This window comes from Phascolarctos cinereus, unplaced genomic scaffold, assembly GCF_003287225.1.
Source record: "Phascolarctos cinereus isolate Bilbo 61053 unplaced genomic scaffold, phaCin_HiC Scaffold_726;HRSCAF=1367, whole genome shotgun sequence".
In the NCBI taxonomy this organism is placed as follows: Eukaryota; Metazoa; Chordata; class Mammalia; order Diprotodontia; family Phascolarctidae; genus Phascolarctos; species Phascolarctos cinereus.
In genome coordinates this window covers 260460080-260476464 of record NW_027556098.1, presented here as the reverse complement: position 1 = coordinate 260476464, position 16385 = coordinate 260460080, and the positions used below count along the sequence as shown (strand labels likewise).

General features: G+C 37.5%; 1 protein-coding gene across 1 annotated transcript in view; it reads left to right on the top strand.

Moving 5' to 3' along the window:
• Window positions 1-11083, top strand: part of FGF9 (fibroblast growth factor 9) — a 42906-nt gene extending 31823 nt beyond the window's left edge. The window contains exon 3 of the mRNA XM_020968777.2: window positions 7517-11083. Coding sequence (XP_020824436.1) covers window positions 7517-7762 — 246 coding nt within the window. The 3' untranslated portion in view covers window positions 7763-11083. The remainder of the gene's footprint in view (window positions 1-7516) is intronic.
• Window positions 11084-16385: the final 5302 nt, after the last annotated feature.

Below are 16385 nucleotides of genomic sequence, written 5' to 3'. Positions count from 1 at the left end.
TCTGAAAGAGGTGCTGTGGTGAAGGGAGTTTTAAATACCATGACTCTAATGAATAGTAGATATGGAAATGAGTGATTACATCAAAGTCATTAACTTATAAAATGTGCAGGGACTCCAAAATTAAGTCTGTTGCTGAATAGTAACTCTTAGTATTTAAAAATGATTTATGTAAGCTGGCTATCACTGGAATACTCTAAAAGATCTGGGCTCTTATCTGTGTGGATGTTTCCTCCAGGGGTGCAGATTGCAGCCCATCCTTGCCTGCCTTTCCTTTGTGACTCTTGTTCATGTTTGCCACAGGGAATCCAACCAATGTGTTGAGGTTTTTCCCTCAAGTTCTCTTGATATTGCCTGGGTACAGATAGAACATTGGTTGGTTATCATTCACTCTTCCTTTCTAACTAGGCTTCTTTTTGTTTTGGTCACACATTTTTTTTGTTGACACAAAGAAATAAATGTAGTCAATTGTACGGTTGGTCAGCTAAACATGTTGTCAGATCCATAACATATATATGTTAATGTAGAAATCCCACTTGAAAATATCAGTGCAGAGAACTACTGTTCTCTAAGAGAAAAAATTTCTAACTAGCTCCATTTTCCTTTTTTTATAGTTATAGATACAAATTGGGCATAGTAATGTCCACATGGATCCCACACTTTCTAATTTCCTTACCTTTCAAATTAATCTCCCCAATGGTATGTGTTATAAGATAACATTCCTAACATTCGTTGGGACGTACTGTGATTTTTCCCATCATTAACTCATACTTGAGTTTTAATGGGCCTGGTACAAGTTTTGCTGTTTTAATTTCAATTTTCCCCACTGCTTAGGACTGGATGACACGGAATAAAAAGGGGTTTCCATAGTAGCTAACATTCACCAGATTGCGTTCCAAAGTATAGGCTTCAGTAGACTTTTGAATCAAGTCCACATTCTCCACCCAGGCCCAGTGATATAATCCAACAGTTCAAAGATAGGTATGCTATAAACAGCTACAGTTAAATAATCTAAAAAAGCAGTTAAAATGTGGAAATACAGTAAAACAAGAATTGATCACTTTATAGTGGAATACTCTATAAACTGTCTGCATTGGAAACATGTGGTGAGTAAGAAAACATCTGAGTTGCATAATTCTGAAGTATATAGTTATGGGCAAGCAGACACTTTTTGTATCCCTTCCTCCCCCACCACTACTCATGTGTCAGAGCATAGATCAAGATTTCTCTTAAAGTTCCACTGATAGAGCTTGTTTAAAAAAATTATGATTTGCAGGAATTCTGGAGTGTAAATAAAAAATAAAGAACAATTAGTTGAAATGCACAAAAATGTTGGGATAAAGTAGTGAATGAGGCTGGTTTCCAGAAGTCTTCCTATCAGTTGTAACACTAGTGCCAATGCATACAGTGAAATCTTCTAGTTAGTGACATCAGTGCTTCTAAACAAGAGAAAGAATGACTAAAAATGTATATCTGTTCTGCTATAGAAGAAGAGTTGCAGTGGGTAAATCCTCTTTTCCTCCCATATTTTGAGGGCTGTGCAAATTTAGCAGGGGATGGGGGTTGTGGGGGAATGGGAAGGGAAAAGGAGGAGGAGTAGGGGTTGTAAATGCCAGAGAACTGCACTGTGTTGGTAATTTTAGTCATGTTTTGGTCTTTGGACAGCTTCATTCACTAAGTGAAACATTTGAACTCAGAAGACCTAGGTTTGAATCTTAGCTCTTTCCTACTTACTCCCTGTTTGACCTTGGGAAAGTCACTTTTCCTATCTATTAACCTGAAGTGGTTGGATTAGATGGCTAAGTGGCCAAGTAGATAGAAGGCTGAGCCTGGAGTCAGCAAGAATTGAGCTCAAATCTGGCCTCAAACACCTAATAGATGTGAGATCATGGGCAAGTCACTTTGCCCTAGTTTCTTCAACTGTAAAATGGGGATCATCATAGCACCTACCTCCCAAGGTTGTTGTAAGGATCAAATGAAATACTTGTAAAGCATTTAGCACAGTGAATGGCATGCAGTAGGCACCTAATAAATCCTTCCTTCCTTCCTTTTTCTTCTTTCCTTTCCTCCCTCTCTTCCCTCCTCCTTTCCTCTCTTGCTTCCCTTCCTTCTTTCTCTCCTTCCTTCCTTCCTTCTCTTCTTCCTCTTCCTCCCTTTATCTCTCTGAGGTAGGCCCCTTCAAACTTTGGATATATCATCTTATGGTATCTGGGATCTGAGTGCAGCCAACATAGTCTTTAAGTTCTTATGGAAGAATTGAACTTCTCATGATTATGACAAATGCTCACATTGAATAATCCATTTTATTTTCTGGGTTCCCTAGAAAGCTATTTTATGTGTGTGTAAACTGTGCTGTAATAGCCTACTAGGGGAAATAGAACAGTGTTTACTGAGCAGTGAAAATGCCACTTCAGTTTTTTCACTTATTCAATCTTCCCCCCTTCACGTTTAGGGAGTCTTCACATTCTGACAGAAAATAAGAAAAATGAGAATCTTTACCAAAATAAGGACTACTAGAGCTCAAGTTATAACACTTTTTTTTCTAGCACCATTTCTACTTCTTGTCTTTTGTCATTGACTCCTTTCTTTGTTCAAAAAGATTTGCACTTTTCATATTTTGGGGGAGAGGGGAGATGGTAGAGGAAACAGGATTTTTGGAACTTACCCTCAAGATTCCTATAGTATATTCTGCAATAACTTGTAGTTCTTTCTATTTAAGGAAGGTCTAAGTTATTTCCTCCTGTCTCATTTTTCAATCTTTCAATATAAGCTAATAGATCTTTTCTCTGGGAGAGGAGATTAAGAACAGTCACAATACTTTCTGAAAAGTAACAACAATGAACAAACACAAAACCCAGAGTTCCAAGTCATAACAGGGTAGTTGTCTCCAACCCCATTCCTGGAAAGATTTTTGTTTTGATAATCATATTATAGTTATAGATATAAATAGAAGCAAATGTATGTTTATATTTGAATTAAGTGTGTTTATTTTCAATTTAGGAATTGTGTATTTACATATGTATATGTACATATATTATATTTATAAATATATACATACAAATATTTTTGTGTGTATACACACATACATACACCATGATAGATCCAGTATTCTTAATCTGGGGTCCATGTCTATGGATAGATTCCAGGGGGCCCACAAACTTGGATGGGGAAGAATTACATCTTTATTTTCACCAACCTCTAACTCAAATTTAACATTTCTTTCAATTATAAAATTAACACCTCTTCTCCCTCCCCCCTCACAACAAACCATGATTCTGAGAAGGGGCCCATTGGTGTTACCAGACTGCCATAGTTGTACGTGACAAAAAAAGGTTAAGAACCCCTGGCCTAGATGACCTATGGGATACCTTTTAGCTTTAGGAATCTACGATAGGAATCTATGATATGTTTTATATGTATATATATATATATATATATATATATATATATATATATACATATATATATATATATATACATATATATATATACATATATATATATATATGGTATGTATGTATGTATGTATGTATTGTATATATACATTCTCCCTCTTATAATCAAAAGACTACTGTTTGGGAAACATTTGAAATATAGAGAAAATATTGAGTAGTGAGTGGATCCAAGAAATAAGAAAATGTGACATTTTAGGAATAGTTCTATTTTTAATAGGATGGATTCTGCAGTGCTTGTCAGGTGATTTGATTTCCCACAGAGAAAAGGAAAACTTCATTTGGATTAGTTTCATGTCCCCTGTGGAACTGCAGACTCAGTGTATAATACCACTCAGTGTCTGTTTTTGTAATTAAAGAATACAATATAGCTTTTAGTTTTAAGTTTTAAAAATTTATTTAATTACAGTAAACCAAAACTAGTGAATTTTAGCCAGGAATAATCTCTAATGCGAGGAAAATATTCATTACACAGATGGAGGTATAGCCTAAAGATAGCTACTAATATGTTTAACACACTATTTTTGTTCTGTCAGTTTTAATACAAATGAAAGACAAAATGCATTCAGCCTACTTTTTTGCCACCCCAGGAGGAGAGTGGGCTGTTGTATATCCACAGAGGGATGCCCTCTCTGGGTTCAGCTGAGTGTGTTGGTGAGGAAATTATCTGCCCCTTGTGCAGAGGCAGATGACGTGGAAACTATTCTCAAGTGTACACCCAGCTGTATAGTTTCCATAGCAGGATTAACTAGAATGGGACCCTCAGTGTATGACCTATGTACCCTACTTGTACTTTGCTAAGGGTTGAGGGGAAGATTAAACTAACAATTTCCAAATACATCAAATGGGAAAGTAAAATTTTAACCAATATTTATGAAGTAGACATTTGTGTAATTGGATTGGCGTTTGTATAACGTGTGTGTGCAGTGTGTTTTTCCGTATTCATTGCCTTTTGGGCCTAGTCTACATGAGAAGAGGAAAGGGAAAATTTAGATAATTATTCAAATAATTTCATACCTTAATTCTGCAAATGAATAAAATTAATATGTATTGTTATCGAGTTGACTATCTTTATTGATCCATTGTGGGGAATTCCTTGGTTCCAGATTTTGGTTTCATTTTGCTTGTGTAGTCACAACCCAACCTCAGGATTATCCAGCCTTTTCTTCTTACCTCATACTTTATTGCTTCTTTCTTCATGGTTTTCCCATACCTTTGGCAAAATTTCTTCTGTTCAGTGAGAGAAAACAATTCTAACCTATTGAGTTCTTCTTGATTATTTGGAAGGGTAGCTATTGAGAATACTAGCTCCTCATGGTGCATTGGGTTTCCTTTGCTTACTCAAAGAGCTGAAGCAGATAAAGTGTACTTGTATGGACATATAACAGGACTGAACTCTACCACTAGGAATCTTGCAGCTCCATTCAAGATAGAGATTTAATTGAAACAAGCCACATCAAGAATGGACAAGGACTGGCTGAGCCAACACTTGAAGATACTAGTTCTGCTTTGTTGTTTGAAATAAATATACGAACTAGAAACTGCACAGCTAAAATGGCTAAAACTTTCATACTTTACTTTGAAAAACTCATGAAGAAATCAACATGGGTAATGACACCTAGATCTTTTGGTGGAGGCACTGGTAAAAAGAGAAGTAGCTTAATCATCAACATAGATGTAAGCTAAGAAGCTGTTAGAGGCCTTGAGAATTGATGAAAGTAGTAATTCCACAAAGTTGCACTTGGAGAGTGTTTCTGTGGGTGTGTCCAGAAGCGTGGAAGGGTAATCCCTTTGCAATTATTTTTCTTGAGTTCCTGGAATTTAAACCATGTCTTTGAGCATGACATAATAGAAAGATCATTGAGTTTGGAGTTGGAGGAAAAAACATTTGTCAAGCACTTACAATATGCAAAGTACTGTGCTAATAAGCACAGGGGTTACAAATGGAAAAGGAAGATAGTCCCTGCTCTCAAGGAACTCGCATTCTAATGGGGAAGACAACATACAGGAAGTTAGAATTGCAAGTACGACGGAAAGACACAGTGACCTGTAGAGTACAGTGGCAAAGCAGATGGTAATGTATTTCTTTTAGTGTCATTTCTACTGATAAGTCTTTATCTATTTCTGAGGTTGAATCATTTGATGTGCCAAAGACTTCTGAGTGAGAATGTTCTCTTCTCGGTCTTCAGTCGCTGTAGCTACTGAGCAGGTGGAGGCTGTAGCATCTGCAGAGGAAGTTGCTAGGTCAAATCTCCACAAGGGTTGTTCCCCTTGATGATAGCTTTGGGAAATGGGCTGGAAGCAGGATCAGTGGTTTGGCGTCTGTGGGTAACTAACTATTACTAGGGTTTATGGAATTTACCTATCCATTGGTGGCAGTTGGTTGATAGTTGGTGTTATTGGTCGTGGGGATGTTGGGGGCTCTTTCTCCACTAGGGTTGCTTCTCTAAAATGATAGCTTAAGGGGGGCTAGGCTAGAAGTAGAGCTGATGGTCGGGGGGGGGGATACTGTTATTCTAGGGCTCTTGAGTATAGGACTCTGGGGTTTAAGGGGAAGTGTTAGCTGAGATATTGGTGGTTTTATTCTCTAGGCACTAGAAAACTTCCCTCCTTCTCCCCTCCTTCAGAAAGCTCAGCTATTTCAGTTAAGCAGGGTAGCCTGCTCCATTGCTGACAGTCTTTCACTGAGTGCATATAATGGATGACCAGAATTTATTACTGAATATAATTTATCTACTAAGTCCTGGGACAGAATTGTGGAAATGAAAGAAGTTGGCATCTAATAATTTTTTGTTGCCTGTTTGGTTATACCTACATATATTGTTTATTTTATTATTTCTTTATTTGTGAAGCTACAAATAGATAGTATGGGTCACTTTTAGTGCATTTGGTACATTTTCCTCAAAGCATCCAAGATAGTTCTACTTATACAGTATGTCAACATATTAATAATAGTGAAGGAAACAACACCTCTGATCTCAAGGCTGTTTTTCTAGGGGTCAGCAAAAAAATATATGCAGTGATGCTCTGGGCATCCTCATATAAAGGCAGGTAGGTGGCCTAGTGGATAGAGTTCTAGATGGAGTCAAGAAAACCTAAGTTGATAACCTGTCATATACTGCTGGTATATGTGCCTCAGTTTCCTCATCTGCCAAATGAGGGAGATGAACTTATTGGTTCCAAAGACCCTTCTAGCACCAAATCTATGATCCTATAATACCCTCCTTAGGTCTGTTATTGTTTCAGTTCATGCAGAATTGTTGGCTGCATGAACTTCAGAAGAGGGGTGGACCATCTGGTTACTCTGCAGTAAATATGTGGCCCTATGGAACACTGCAGATATATGCACTTTAGAGAGTCTGTACACTCTTTTCCTCTCTTGGCCACTCCTCCAATACATATTGGGAAGATATACTTTTGTCAGCTGCATTTTTCATGCTGGTCAGCCTTAAGGAAGAAGGAGGAGAAATTTTTTCCCTTCCCTCACCTGTGTAGGAGGATTGAAAATGCTTGGTACCCAGGTAGGTATTGCTTCTCCACAAGGAGATTGTTACCCATCAGGGTTCTTGATATAAAGAAGCACATCACAAAAAACATTAAAAAAATTAAACATTTACCTGAACTTTTGACGTTAGCTCGGTAATTTTTGCTTTCTCAGCTTGTATAGTCACCCTTTTAATTATCTGTAGTAAAAAGGAGAAAGCTTTGTTAATGACTCTCCATTGTCTCTCGTTATCCTCTATACTTCATGACTCACTAAAGTGATTGTTTATATGGGTTAAATTGATTTGGAAGCTGAAAAATTACTTTTCTTGGAAGACTGTCCACAGTTTAAACAGAAAACAAAACAAAATTCTAAGGCTTTTAATTTTTTTTTGTAAGTAAGCCATTAAAATGGGAAATAAGAATGGGACTGAATTTTTATGGTTGAGAAATTTGCAAAAAATAGTTTTTTCTTAAAAAAGCATCTGTTTATCAAGATCATACCATGCTGTAGGATTGTTTTAAATGTCACTGAAAGGGGATTATTTGTAGTAAGATATTTTATTTCTGTTTTGTCTTCACAGGAAAAATTAACCCAAGAGTGTGTATTCAGAGAGCAGTTTGAAGAAAATTGGTATAATACGTACTCATCGAATCTGTACAAACACGCGGACACTGGAAGGCGATATTACGTTGCATTAAATAAAGACGGGACTCCGAGAGAAGGGGCTAGGACTAAGCGGCATCAAAAATTCACACATTTTTTACCTAGACCAGTGGACCCTGAGAAAGTCCCTGAACTATATAAGGATATTTTAAGCCAAAGTTGACAAAGACAATTCCTTCACTCGAGCCCTTAAAAAGTAACCACTATAAAGGTTTCATGCGGTGGGTTCTTATTGATTCGCTGTGTCATCATATCAGCTCCACTGTTGCCAAACTTTGTCGCATGCATAATGTATGATGGAGGCTTGGATGGAACATGCTGATTTTGTTCTGCACTTAAAGGTTTGTCCTCCTGGAGGAGAGCCTATGCCCACTCGCTTGATTTATTATGAAAGACAGAGTGTGAGAGTGAGAGAGAGAGAGAGAGAGAGAGAGAGAGAGAGAGAGAGAGAGAGAGAGAGAGAGAGAGAGAGAGTAAGAGAATGAGTACATGAGTGAATGAGTGTGAGAGGGGGAGATGGAAGCTAGAAGTGAAAGCAAAGAGGAAAAAGGCCTGATGCATGCTGGGAAATAGACACGCTTTTAAATTTTTGGTCAGTTGTATTTCATCATATATCAGCATAGCTGCCATACTTCGACTCATCAGGATTTCTGGCTGGTGGCCTGCTCAAGGGTACGCTGCATTGACAAAGACATGGAGGGTGCAGTCTTACTTAAAAAAAAAAAAGACTTTTCAGTTTAATTGCTTGCTGGTATCATCCCAGTGAGCTTAAAGCAAAGACCTCTTAGTAAAAAAAAAATAAAAAGTTAAATTTATTTATAGAAATTCCAAAGGCAACATTTTATTTATTTTATATATTTATTTATTATATAGAGTTTATTTTTAATGAAATATGTACAGGCCAGATAGGCATTTTGGAAGCTTTAGGCTATGTAAGCATTAAATGGCAAAGTCTGCTACGAACCTGTGGTAAATTCATGCAGTAACTATAAAGGTGCATGGATACAAGAAATTCTAGTGACCCTAATGTACTGAAAGGTGACAATCTCTTTGTGTCCGTATTATTGTACAAGTATGCACACCACTCATGACCCTGAGTATTCACTCTTCAGACTGCTTGTTTCATAGCTTACCCCCAGAGGATTAAAGATCAAACTGGGTCTCAAACTCTTATTCTGTGTCTGTAATATTTCCTCTCTGATTAAGTGGCTTATTCCATCATTGTAACTTCACAGTTGTGGAAAAATATAAGGGTTGGTATATATTCTACTTGTTTAAACCTACTGCAAATTATACCAAAGCTAAACAATAAATATGCTTTTTTATTTTTTAGTAGATTTCCAGAACAGCAGGACTAACATCACCATTGTACTAATTTAAGGTCTCAAAAAAAAAGGAAAAAAAGAAAGAAAAAAGCTTACATAGCACAGAATTATCTTCAAGAGGCAAGAATCAGGTTAATAGGATCACTCTTGTAAACATTTTTTATTTGTTCACTTGGCTATCTTACTATGAAACGATAAAAGTTCCTTAGGGGTCATTGTAACATCTTCTATGGAAAACTGCTTTCAGTGTGAACTGTCATCATACATGATACTAGCACCCTTCTTAAAGTAAAACTTGCAAAATGAAACTAATAAATCTTTATCGATAATGACAATGAGGGAGAAAGCATTATACTTGTTGGCTGTGTTTTGTTTTTCAAAATGGTCTTCACAAGCGCTCAAGTTTTTTTTTTTTAAGGGGGAGGTTACAATATATAATATCTTTTACAAGACTTTTTATAATGTTTTATGCTGTCAAGCATAGGAATACATATTTCTTTAGTAGCAATAGTTTTGGAACTTGCCCTTGGGCAAGGGAGAATATTTCTTACTATATACTAAGGAAAATAGAGCCAAATTCTTAAAGCAATATTTAAGAAAAAAGGAATTTATAACAAATTCCCATACCACAGCTAGCCCTTTCTAGCCAGTTATGATGGGAAATTGAGAGTGACAGTTAAAAAAAATGTTTGGAGATTCATATTCCTGAACTACTTTTAATTTAATATTCCCACTTTGTTTTGCTCTGATGCACATTATGTAGGACAAAGGTATGGCACTGGCAAATTTAAAGCAGGTATGAAATATCAGTACATGTCTCAGTGTCCTGAGCTTGTATTCTGAGGTCCTTAAGTTGGAGTAGGTAGCAATGCCCTCCTCATGAGTTGCATTATGAAAAATTCAATCTAGTAATATGGTATTAAATAGGATTTTTTTTTTGGGAGGGAGTGGGCAGCAGTGATAATAATGAGTTGATTTAAGGTGGAGGTTAGAATTGCCTATTCCCTTGTCTTAGGATTAGTTCTATGTCTAAATAGTAACTTGCATTTAAGTCCAAGTAAGATTCTTATTTATTTTTAAACCCTTAACTGCTATTGAAATATGCACATATTCAGGCTTTAGTTTTCCATAAAATATTTGATTCTTTTGATGGAAAAGTATTAAGTATCTGCTCAGGAGAGAACCAAATTTCTGAGATGTAGAAGATATGACGTTCAGCACTGAAGAAGTTCATTTTAGTCAATTGCTAAAAGCCTCATTAAAGTAGCATTAGAAGTCAGGTAGCCAGCCTCAAAGAAAAGAAAACCCAACCACAAAGAGATTCATGGACAAGACTAAGATGTCCATGAGTTAGTTCATGCAAGAATGCTACTTTGATGTGTACTTTGGGAGTTCATATTGTTCTGGTCTCTTTTTAAAGAGGAAGAAAAGTAAAATGTTATGTGCTTTTGGCAAGTGATACAATAAATTGTAACGGATTATTCAAATCTTCATAATGGTGTGTAAATAAATAAGTGCTGACTTATGCAATTTATGTAAATAGGTGTTATTGGGAGGGGAGGTTTTGCTGGCTCAGGGTTTTGGCATGGGCATTGTATTGCTGGGCTATGGAATGTTTCATCTCTAGCTTGTTGATTTATACCCATCTCATGTCACTAGTGACCAAAGGTCTAATTGATGGCAACTCTTAGCCTTTGTGGAATGAGCTGTTCCCTTTTTCATAGCCACATGCTCATGCCACCAAATCATTACTGTGTTGGTGCCAACTTGCACCTTAGTCAAAGACTGAATGGGAATGGATTGACCCACCTATCCTTTCATCTCTCATGTGAACCTTCCCAGGTGGTGTTGAAGGACATGAGCAGGTCAGAGTCACGTGGGTGCTCACCCTGCCTGGGCCTATTTTATAGAGAAATGGACAGCTTTGTCACTCTATGACACCCCTTCTCATGAACATTAAACATTGACTTCATGTTGTCTACCTGATAATCTGTAATTGTATGTAAATACATACACAATTATGTCATTTGTGTAAATACATAATTACAGACTTTTGAAAAATGGTATTTTCTACTTGATGTCCATTTTAGAGCTGCTTCAGATGACTGTGCCTACATGAACCACTGGAATTTGGAAAAAAAATGTTCTCCTTGCTCTTACCTCTGTTGTGCGTGTGTTGAGTGAGGGTATGGAGGAGGGGGTGGGAAGCAAACCCGTTAAGATATTTTTTCTTTCCTGCAAGTTTGAGGAGACAGCTTTCCAAGATGGTACTTGGATCACTTGGAACCAAAAGAATTCTATGTGCATGTGCTTTTGAGGGTGCATATGTGTATGTGTGTGTGTGTGTGTGTGTGTGTGTGTGTGTGTGCGCGCGTGTGCGCTTATGGATATGGAGGGTTGAATGGAAAAAGGAGAAATTATAGTCAGTTTGCTGCATCTTTTGACCTTGGTGATATGCTAGATTTAGATCAGTTACAACTGGTAATTTGCAAAATAGTCTAATAAGCAAATCTCAGTGAGGGAGATATTGCAGGTTACAAGAAAAGAAAAAAAATACCAAATAACTCATAAATGCATGCATTTTTGGTTTTTTTACATGTAATATATATGTATATACGTGTGTGTATGTATATATATGCATATACACACACATACACATACATGTATATGTACTATGTCCACCATATTTATCCAAAGAAATTTTCTCCTTTTTAAGTGCATATTTTGCTGTTAAATTGGAATTGATGAGGAATTATGGGGACAAATGTCTCCTGGCTGTTGCTGTGAAGAGATATCAAACAAGGTACCCAGCAGCTGTGGTAGGAGCATCATTTCCCTGTCGCCCTCCCCCCAGCCTCTGAAGGCTTGGTAAGAGCAGTTGGAAAAATGTAAACATTGGTTAAGCAGGTTTCCTTTTCTTTCAGCAAGTTAAATCATTCCTGCCTCTTCCAGTGTTCTTACTAAGTTTTAAATATAATGTCTGGGGTGGGGTGGTGGCAATGTATATCAAAAAAGTAAAAATATGTATTTTCTCTCTCTCTCTCTCTCTCTCTCTCTCTCTCTCTCTCTCTCTCTCTCTCGCTATCCTGATATGTTAATATGTGTTTTGCTCCTGTCTCCAAAGAGGCACAAAGAGCACGCAGTTACCAGGTAGCGAGTGCCTGATCTCTGGCCAGGGCTGGATATCAGGTTGAAAGCCACAGGGGAAGAATAAAATGCTGGGAGTGAAAGTTTCATTGCTGTTTCAGCAGACAGTGGAAGCTCTCCAGCTTGAGATACATACTTAGACATTCTCTCCTTCCCCAGAGAAGCTTTGTTCACCACGATTCCATGATTTGTCCAAGTGAATTAAAACTAATAAAAAATGTTTGTAAAGGGGAATTTAGGTTCAAATTTTCCATTTTTTGAATACTGGAGTTAGTAAATCAGAGAAAAAGCTTTCCATTTTGCTTTTAATTTCTTCACTTGAAAGTAGCCTCTCATTTATTTATTGGCATCTTTTTAATCCCATCCCATTTTTTTTTTTGGTTTTGAAAGCTGCTGTTCTTTGGAGTGAGAATATTGAGATCCTTCTTTCTTTTCTTTTGTAGGAATGTACAATTCCTTAACAATTCTTGGCAGTTGTATTTGTCTGGGCTCTGTCTCTCACTGCTCCCAACCAGAAGTTCCCTTAATACTACACAGTCCGACCTCTGGCACTAGTAGTTCTTGCCATCATTTCCATTGCCATGAGTGAACTTGGTGCCAGGAAAATATGATGCTGGTACCAAGGAGTTAAAAGTTGTGCAATGGGAATATCCAAAGTGTGGACCACGGGTTCTGCCCTTGCTACTTGGGAAGAATGTGGAAAACATTGTTGACAGTATGTAAGGCCAGGCTCAGGAATCGGGAAATGGATTTTTCTAAAATACTCATAGATGCTTTTTCCTGTTTCCTGACCATATTGTGGGATATTGCAAAACAGTCTAAGTTCAACCTGGCTGCTGTCTAGTGCTTCTGCTGTGTACATGTGCCCTGGGTTTGTAAATTATAGCTTTGTGAGCACTTTCCCCAACTATCTCTTAACCAGCAGGAGGGCCTTTTCAGTCATTGAACCTATGTAGATACTCAAGTTTATAGCTGTAACAGTTGGGAAGAGGCAATACTCAGAGCTCCTTATTATCCTTTGGTGGAAAAGCCAGTAATCTCTATGTCTCTAAGCATATTAAAAGAGTGTTTCATTCTCAATACCCAAATGCCTCTGGGAACTCATCATTGCAGCTAGGTGGTATAGTGGGTGGAGTGCCAATTCTGGAGTCAGGAAGACCCTAGTTCAAATCTGACCTCAGACACTTAGTAGCTATGTGACCCTGGGCAAGAATCTTTACCTCTGCCTCAATTTCCTCATCTGTAAAATGGGATAGGGGCACCTACTTTCCAGGGATATTGTAATGATCAAGTGAGATAACAATGTAAAGTGCTTAGCACAGCGCCTGACACATAGTAAGCACTATATTAGTTCTTACTATATTAGTTCTGTTCAATGTGCTGGTGGGTCTTCCTTTTTTTTTTTTAAGACATCACAAGAATACCAAGGAAGCATAAAGACCACCTATGTAGCTTATGTAGACTACCTATCATTTATTTTAGGCACAATGCTGGCCTGTCCTTTTCAGTCATGATTTTTTTTTATGACATTTCTAATCCAACAGTGTATTTTATAATTTGATGCCTGTCAAGTAAAGAGGGTTGGAATAAGAAGAGTTAGGAGAAGTATTTTTGTCCAAGTCCTATTACTATCTACTAAGGTTATTATGTAACCTTGGAGAAGTTATTCAGCTTGTCTGGGCCTCAGTTTCCTCATTTGTAAAATGAGTAGGTTGGACTAGGTCTATAAGGTCATTCAGCTCCAAAATTCTATACTCTTTAACTGAGGTTCCACTGTATATTTTTGGAACATTGTTCATAGCTGGATGGGTCTATACCACTTCAATGGAAAGACTTTGTTGGTTTGATTTAAAACCAACTGGTTGGAGATTAGCAGGGACCAATACTCATGGCCTCCTTACTATTGGTGTTATGTGGATTTGTGGCTGAAACCTGGACTCTTTCAGTCAGATGAACTTTTTGCTATGTGCAACCTCCCCACCCCCATGACCACCAAGGTCTTTTGTTTTGTTTGGCTCCTTTATCATACTTTTCTCCTCGTATATCATCTACGTAACATGGCAAGCATGATGCACAAAATCATAGATTTAGAGCGAAAGGAATCTTAGATGTTATCTAGTTCAACGTTTATTTATAGATAAAGAAATTGAATCTCACAGAGCCTAAGTGATTTGCCTAAGGTCCCACTGCGAGAAAGGGGCAGATAGATGGCCCAGTGAAAAGAGCACTGGGCTTACAGCTAGGAAGACCTGAGTTCAAATCCAGCCTCAGTCACTGGTATGTGACTCTGGGGAAGTCACTTAATCCCTTTTGCTTCAGTTTCCTCAATTGTAAAATGGGGATAATAATAGTGCTTACCTCCTAGAGTTGGTATAAGGCTCAAATGAGAAAACATTTGTAAAATGCATTACAGTTCTTGGCACATAGTAGGCACTTAAAAATGCTTATGTCCCTTCCTTCCTTCCTTCCTTCCTCTTTGAACCGAGGTCCTCTAGAACCAAATCCGATATTCTTTTTACTGTCATTCATAATAAGGGGCACTTATATAGGATGTCCCAAAAAGTCTTAGTGCAATTGTAAGCTTTTATGGCTCACTCCTGCACTAAGACTTTTTGGGACCCCTTGTATAATGCTTTAAACATTACAAAGTGCTTTATTGACATTATTCATTTGAGACTCATTGAAACCTGTGGGATAGATGCCGTAGTGAGCACTCTCATTTATCTGATGAAGAAATGGAGGCCCAGAGCAGTTAAGTGACTTACCCACAGTCACACCTTTATTTTAAATAAATTAATACTAGAGATTAGATTTGAACCCAGGCGTTCCTAATTCCAAGTCCATCTCCTTTATGTTATACCACTTCCTATAAAGAAATTGTAGAGATAGTGACATCTTTTTTTTATTTTAAAGGAAAAAACCAGATGAAATTCTACTTATAAATGTTAATCAGCAAAGTTCCCTGTTGTACATTACTGGGCACTAAGTAAATTGTTAAGCAAATAAACATTGGAGAGCTCCTATTTAGCTGTTGTAGGACTAGGATGTCCAGATTACATGGTTCTGAGGACAGAATTGGCAACTATCCCTGAACCTCAGAGCTCTCTTTCATTTTTGCATTTTGTTTATATCGATGTAAGAGAGCCTGGTTAGCAGTAAGCCCCATTTAAAGCCACAAAGCATGAAGTAGGACAGTCTTTTCAAAGGTCGTGCTAGACTCTTGCGAATCAGACTGCTCTAATGTTTTGACTCTTCCTTGGGAGTCAATAACTCCTTTTGGAATAAGCAGAATGAGGCCTTTCCAATTTTAATTCTAAGGAAAAGCCAAGGAATTCCAAAGTGGATCAAATGTGGACTTACCTAGTTTTTAGAATATGCCTGAACAAGAACTTTTCCGAATTGAATTGGATGGAAGCCATGGAAGTAGTAAGTTAGTAAATAATGCCCTATGGCCTGAAAGAGTTAATGCAACTTTCAATAGTCCTTTTTAAAAAATTCCCAGCAAACATTTTCCAAACGGTAAGAACTGGGCTCAATGAAAAATGGGCATATCACCATAACTATTTATTACTAAAGGGGTAGCATGATGTATTTTTGGTTAGAAGGATAAAACATCTCATTTTGTTTGTCTCCACCAGAAAAAGAAATCTGTAGTTAATCAGCTTTTGGCTTCAGTTTTACTTCCTTTTGGTTTCCTCTTTCAGTTCTAGGGAAAGCATGACTCCCCCTTGCTGCAGCCCTATTTAGGAAGAGACATGTTTCTGAACAAGTAGGGCTGACAAAGAGTGATGGATGGCTCATGAAGGAATAGCTGATGGGACTTGAGACCTTGTCTGAGACAGTTTGATGTTGCTCAATTTAGCTTAAGAAATCTTGTCTAATCCAATTAGAGGAGCATTGAAAACAGTGCATGTTGGCATGAGAGCAGATTCTCCATCCTTTGGGACATGCATCATGTTGGTCCCTCCAGTGGTGGGGCAGAACTGAGGAGGAGAACATTTCTCTCTGTTATGTTTCCCTTTGCGGAGTCTCTGAAGCACGTTTTCCAAAAAAGGATCACGAATTGGTGATTTGGTGAAGGGAGATGGTGTTGGAAATGATGACATCTCTTCTGATGATCTGACACACAGAAGCAAACTTAAATTTTGAAGTGATTTTGATTATCATAGAAATGTTTTGTATGTGTGCATGCATGTACATATTCCTTGTGCCTATATGTATATGCCTACATATACGCATATATACCCATATACATATATACTATGCATATATGGGCACAAACACATATGATACATATATTTCATGTGTCTACAT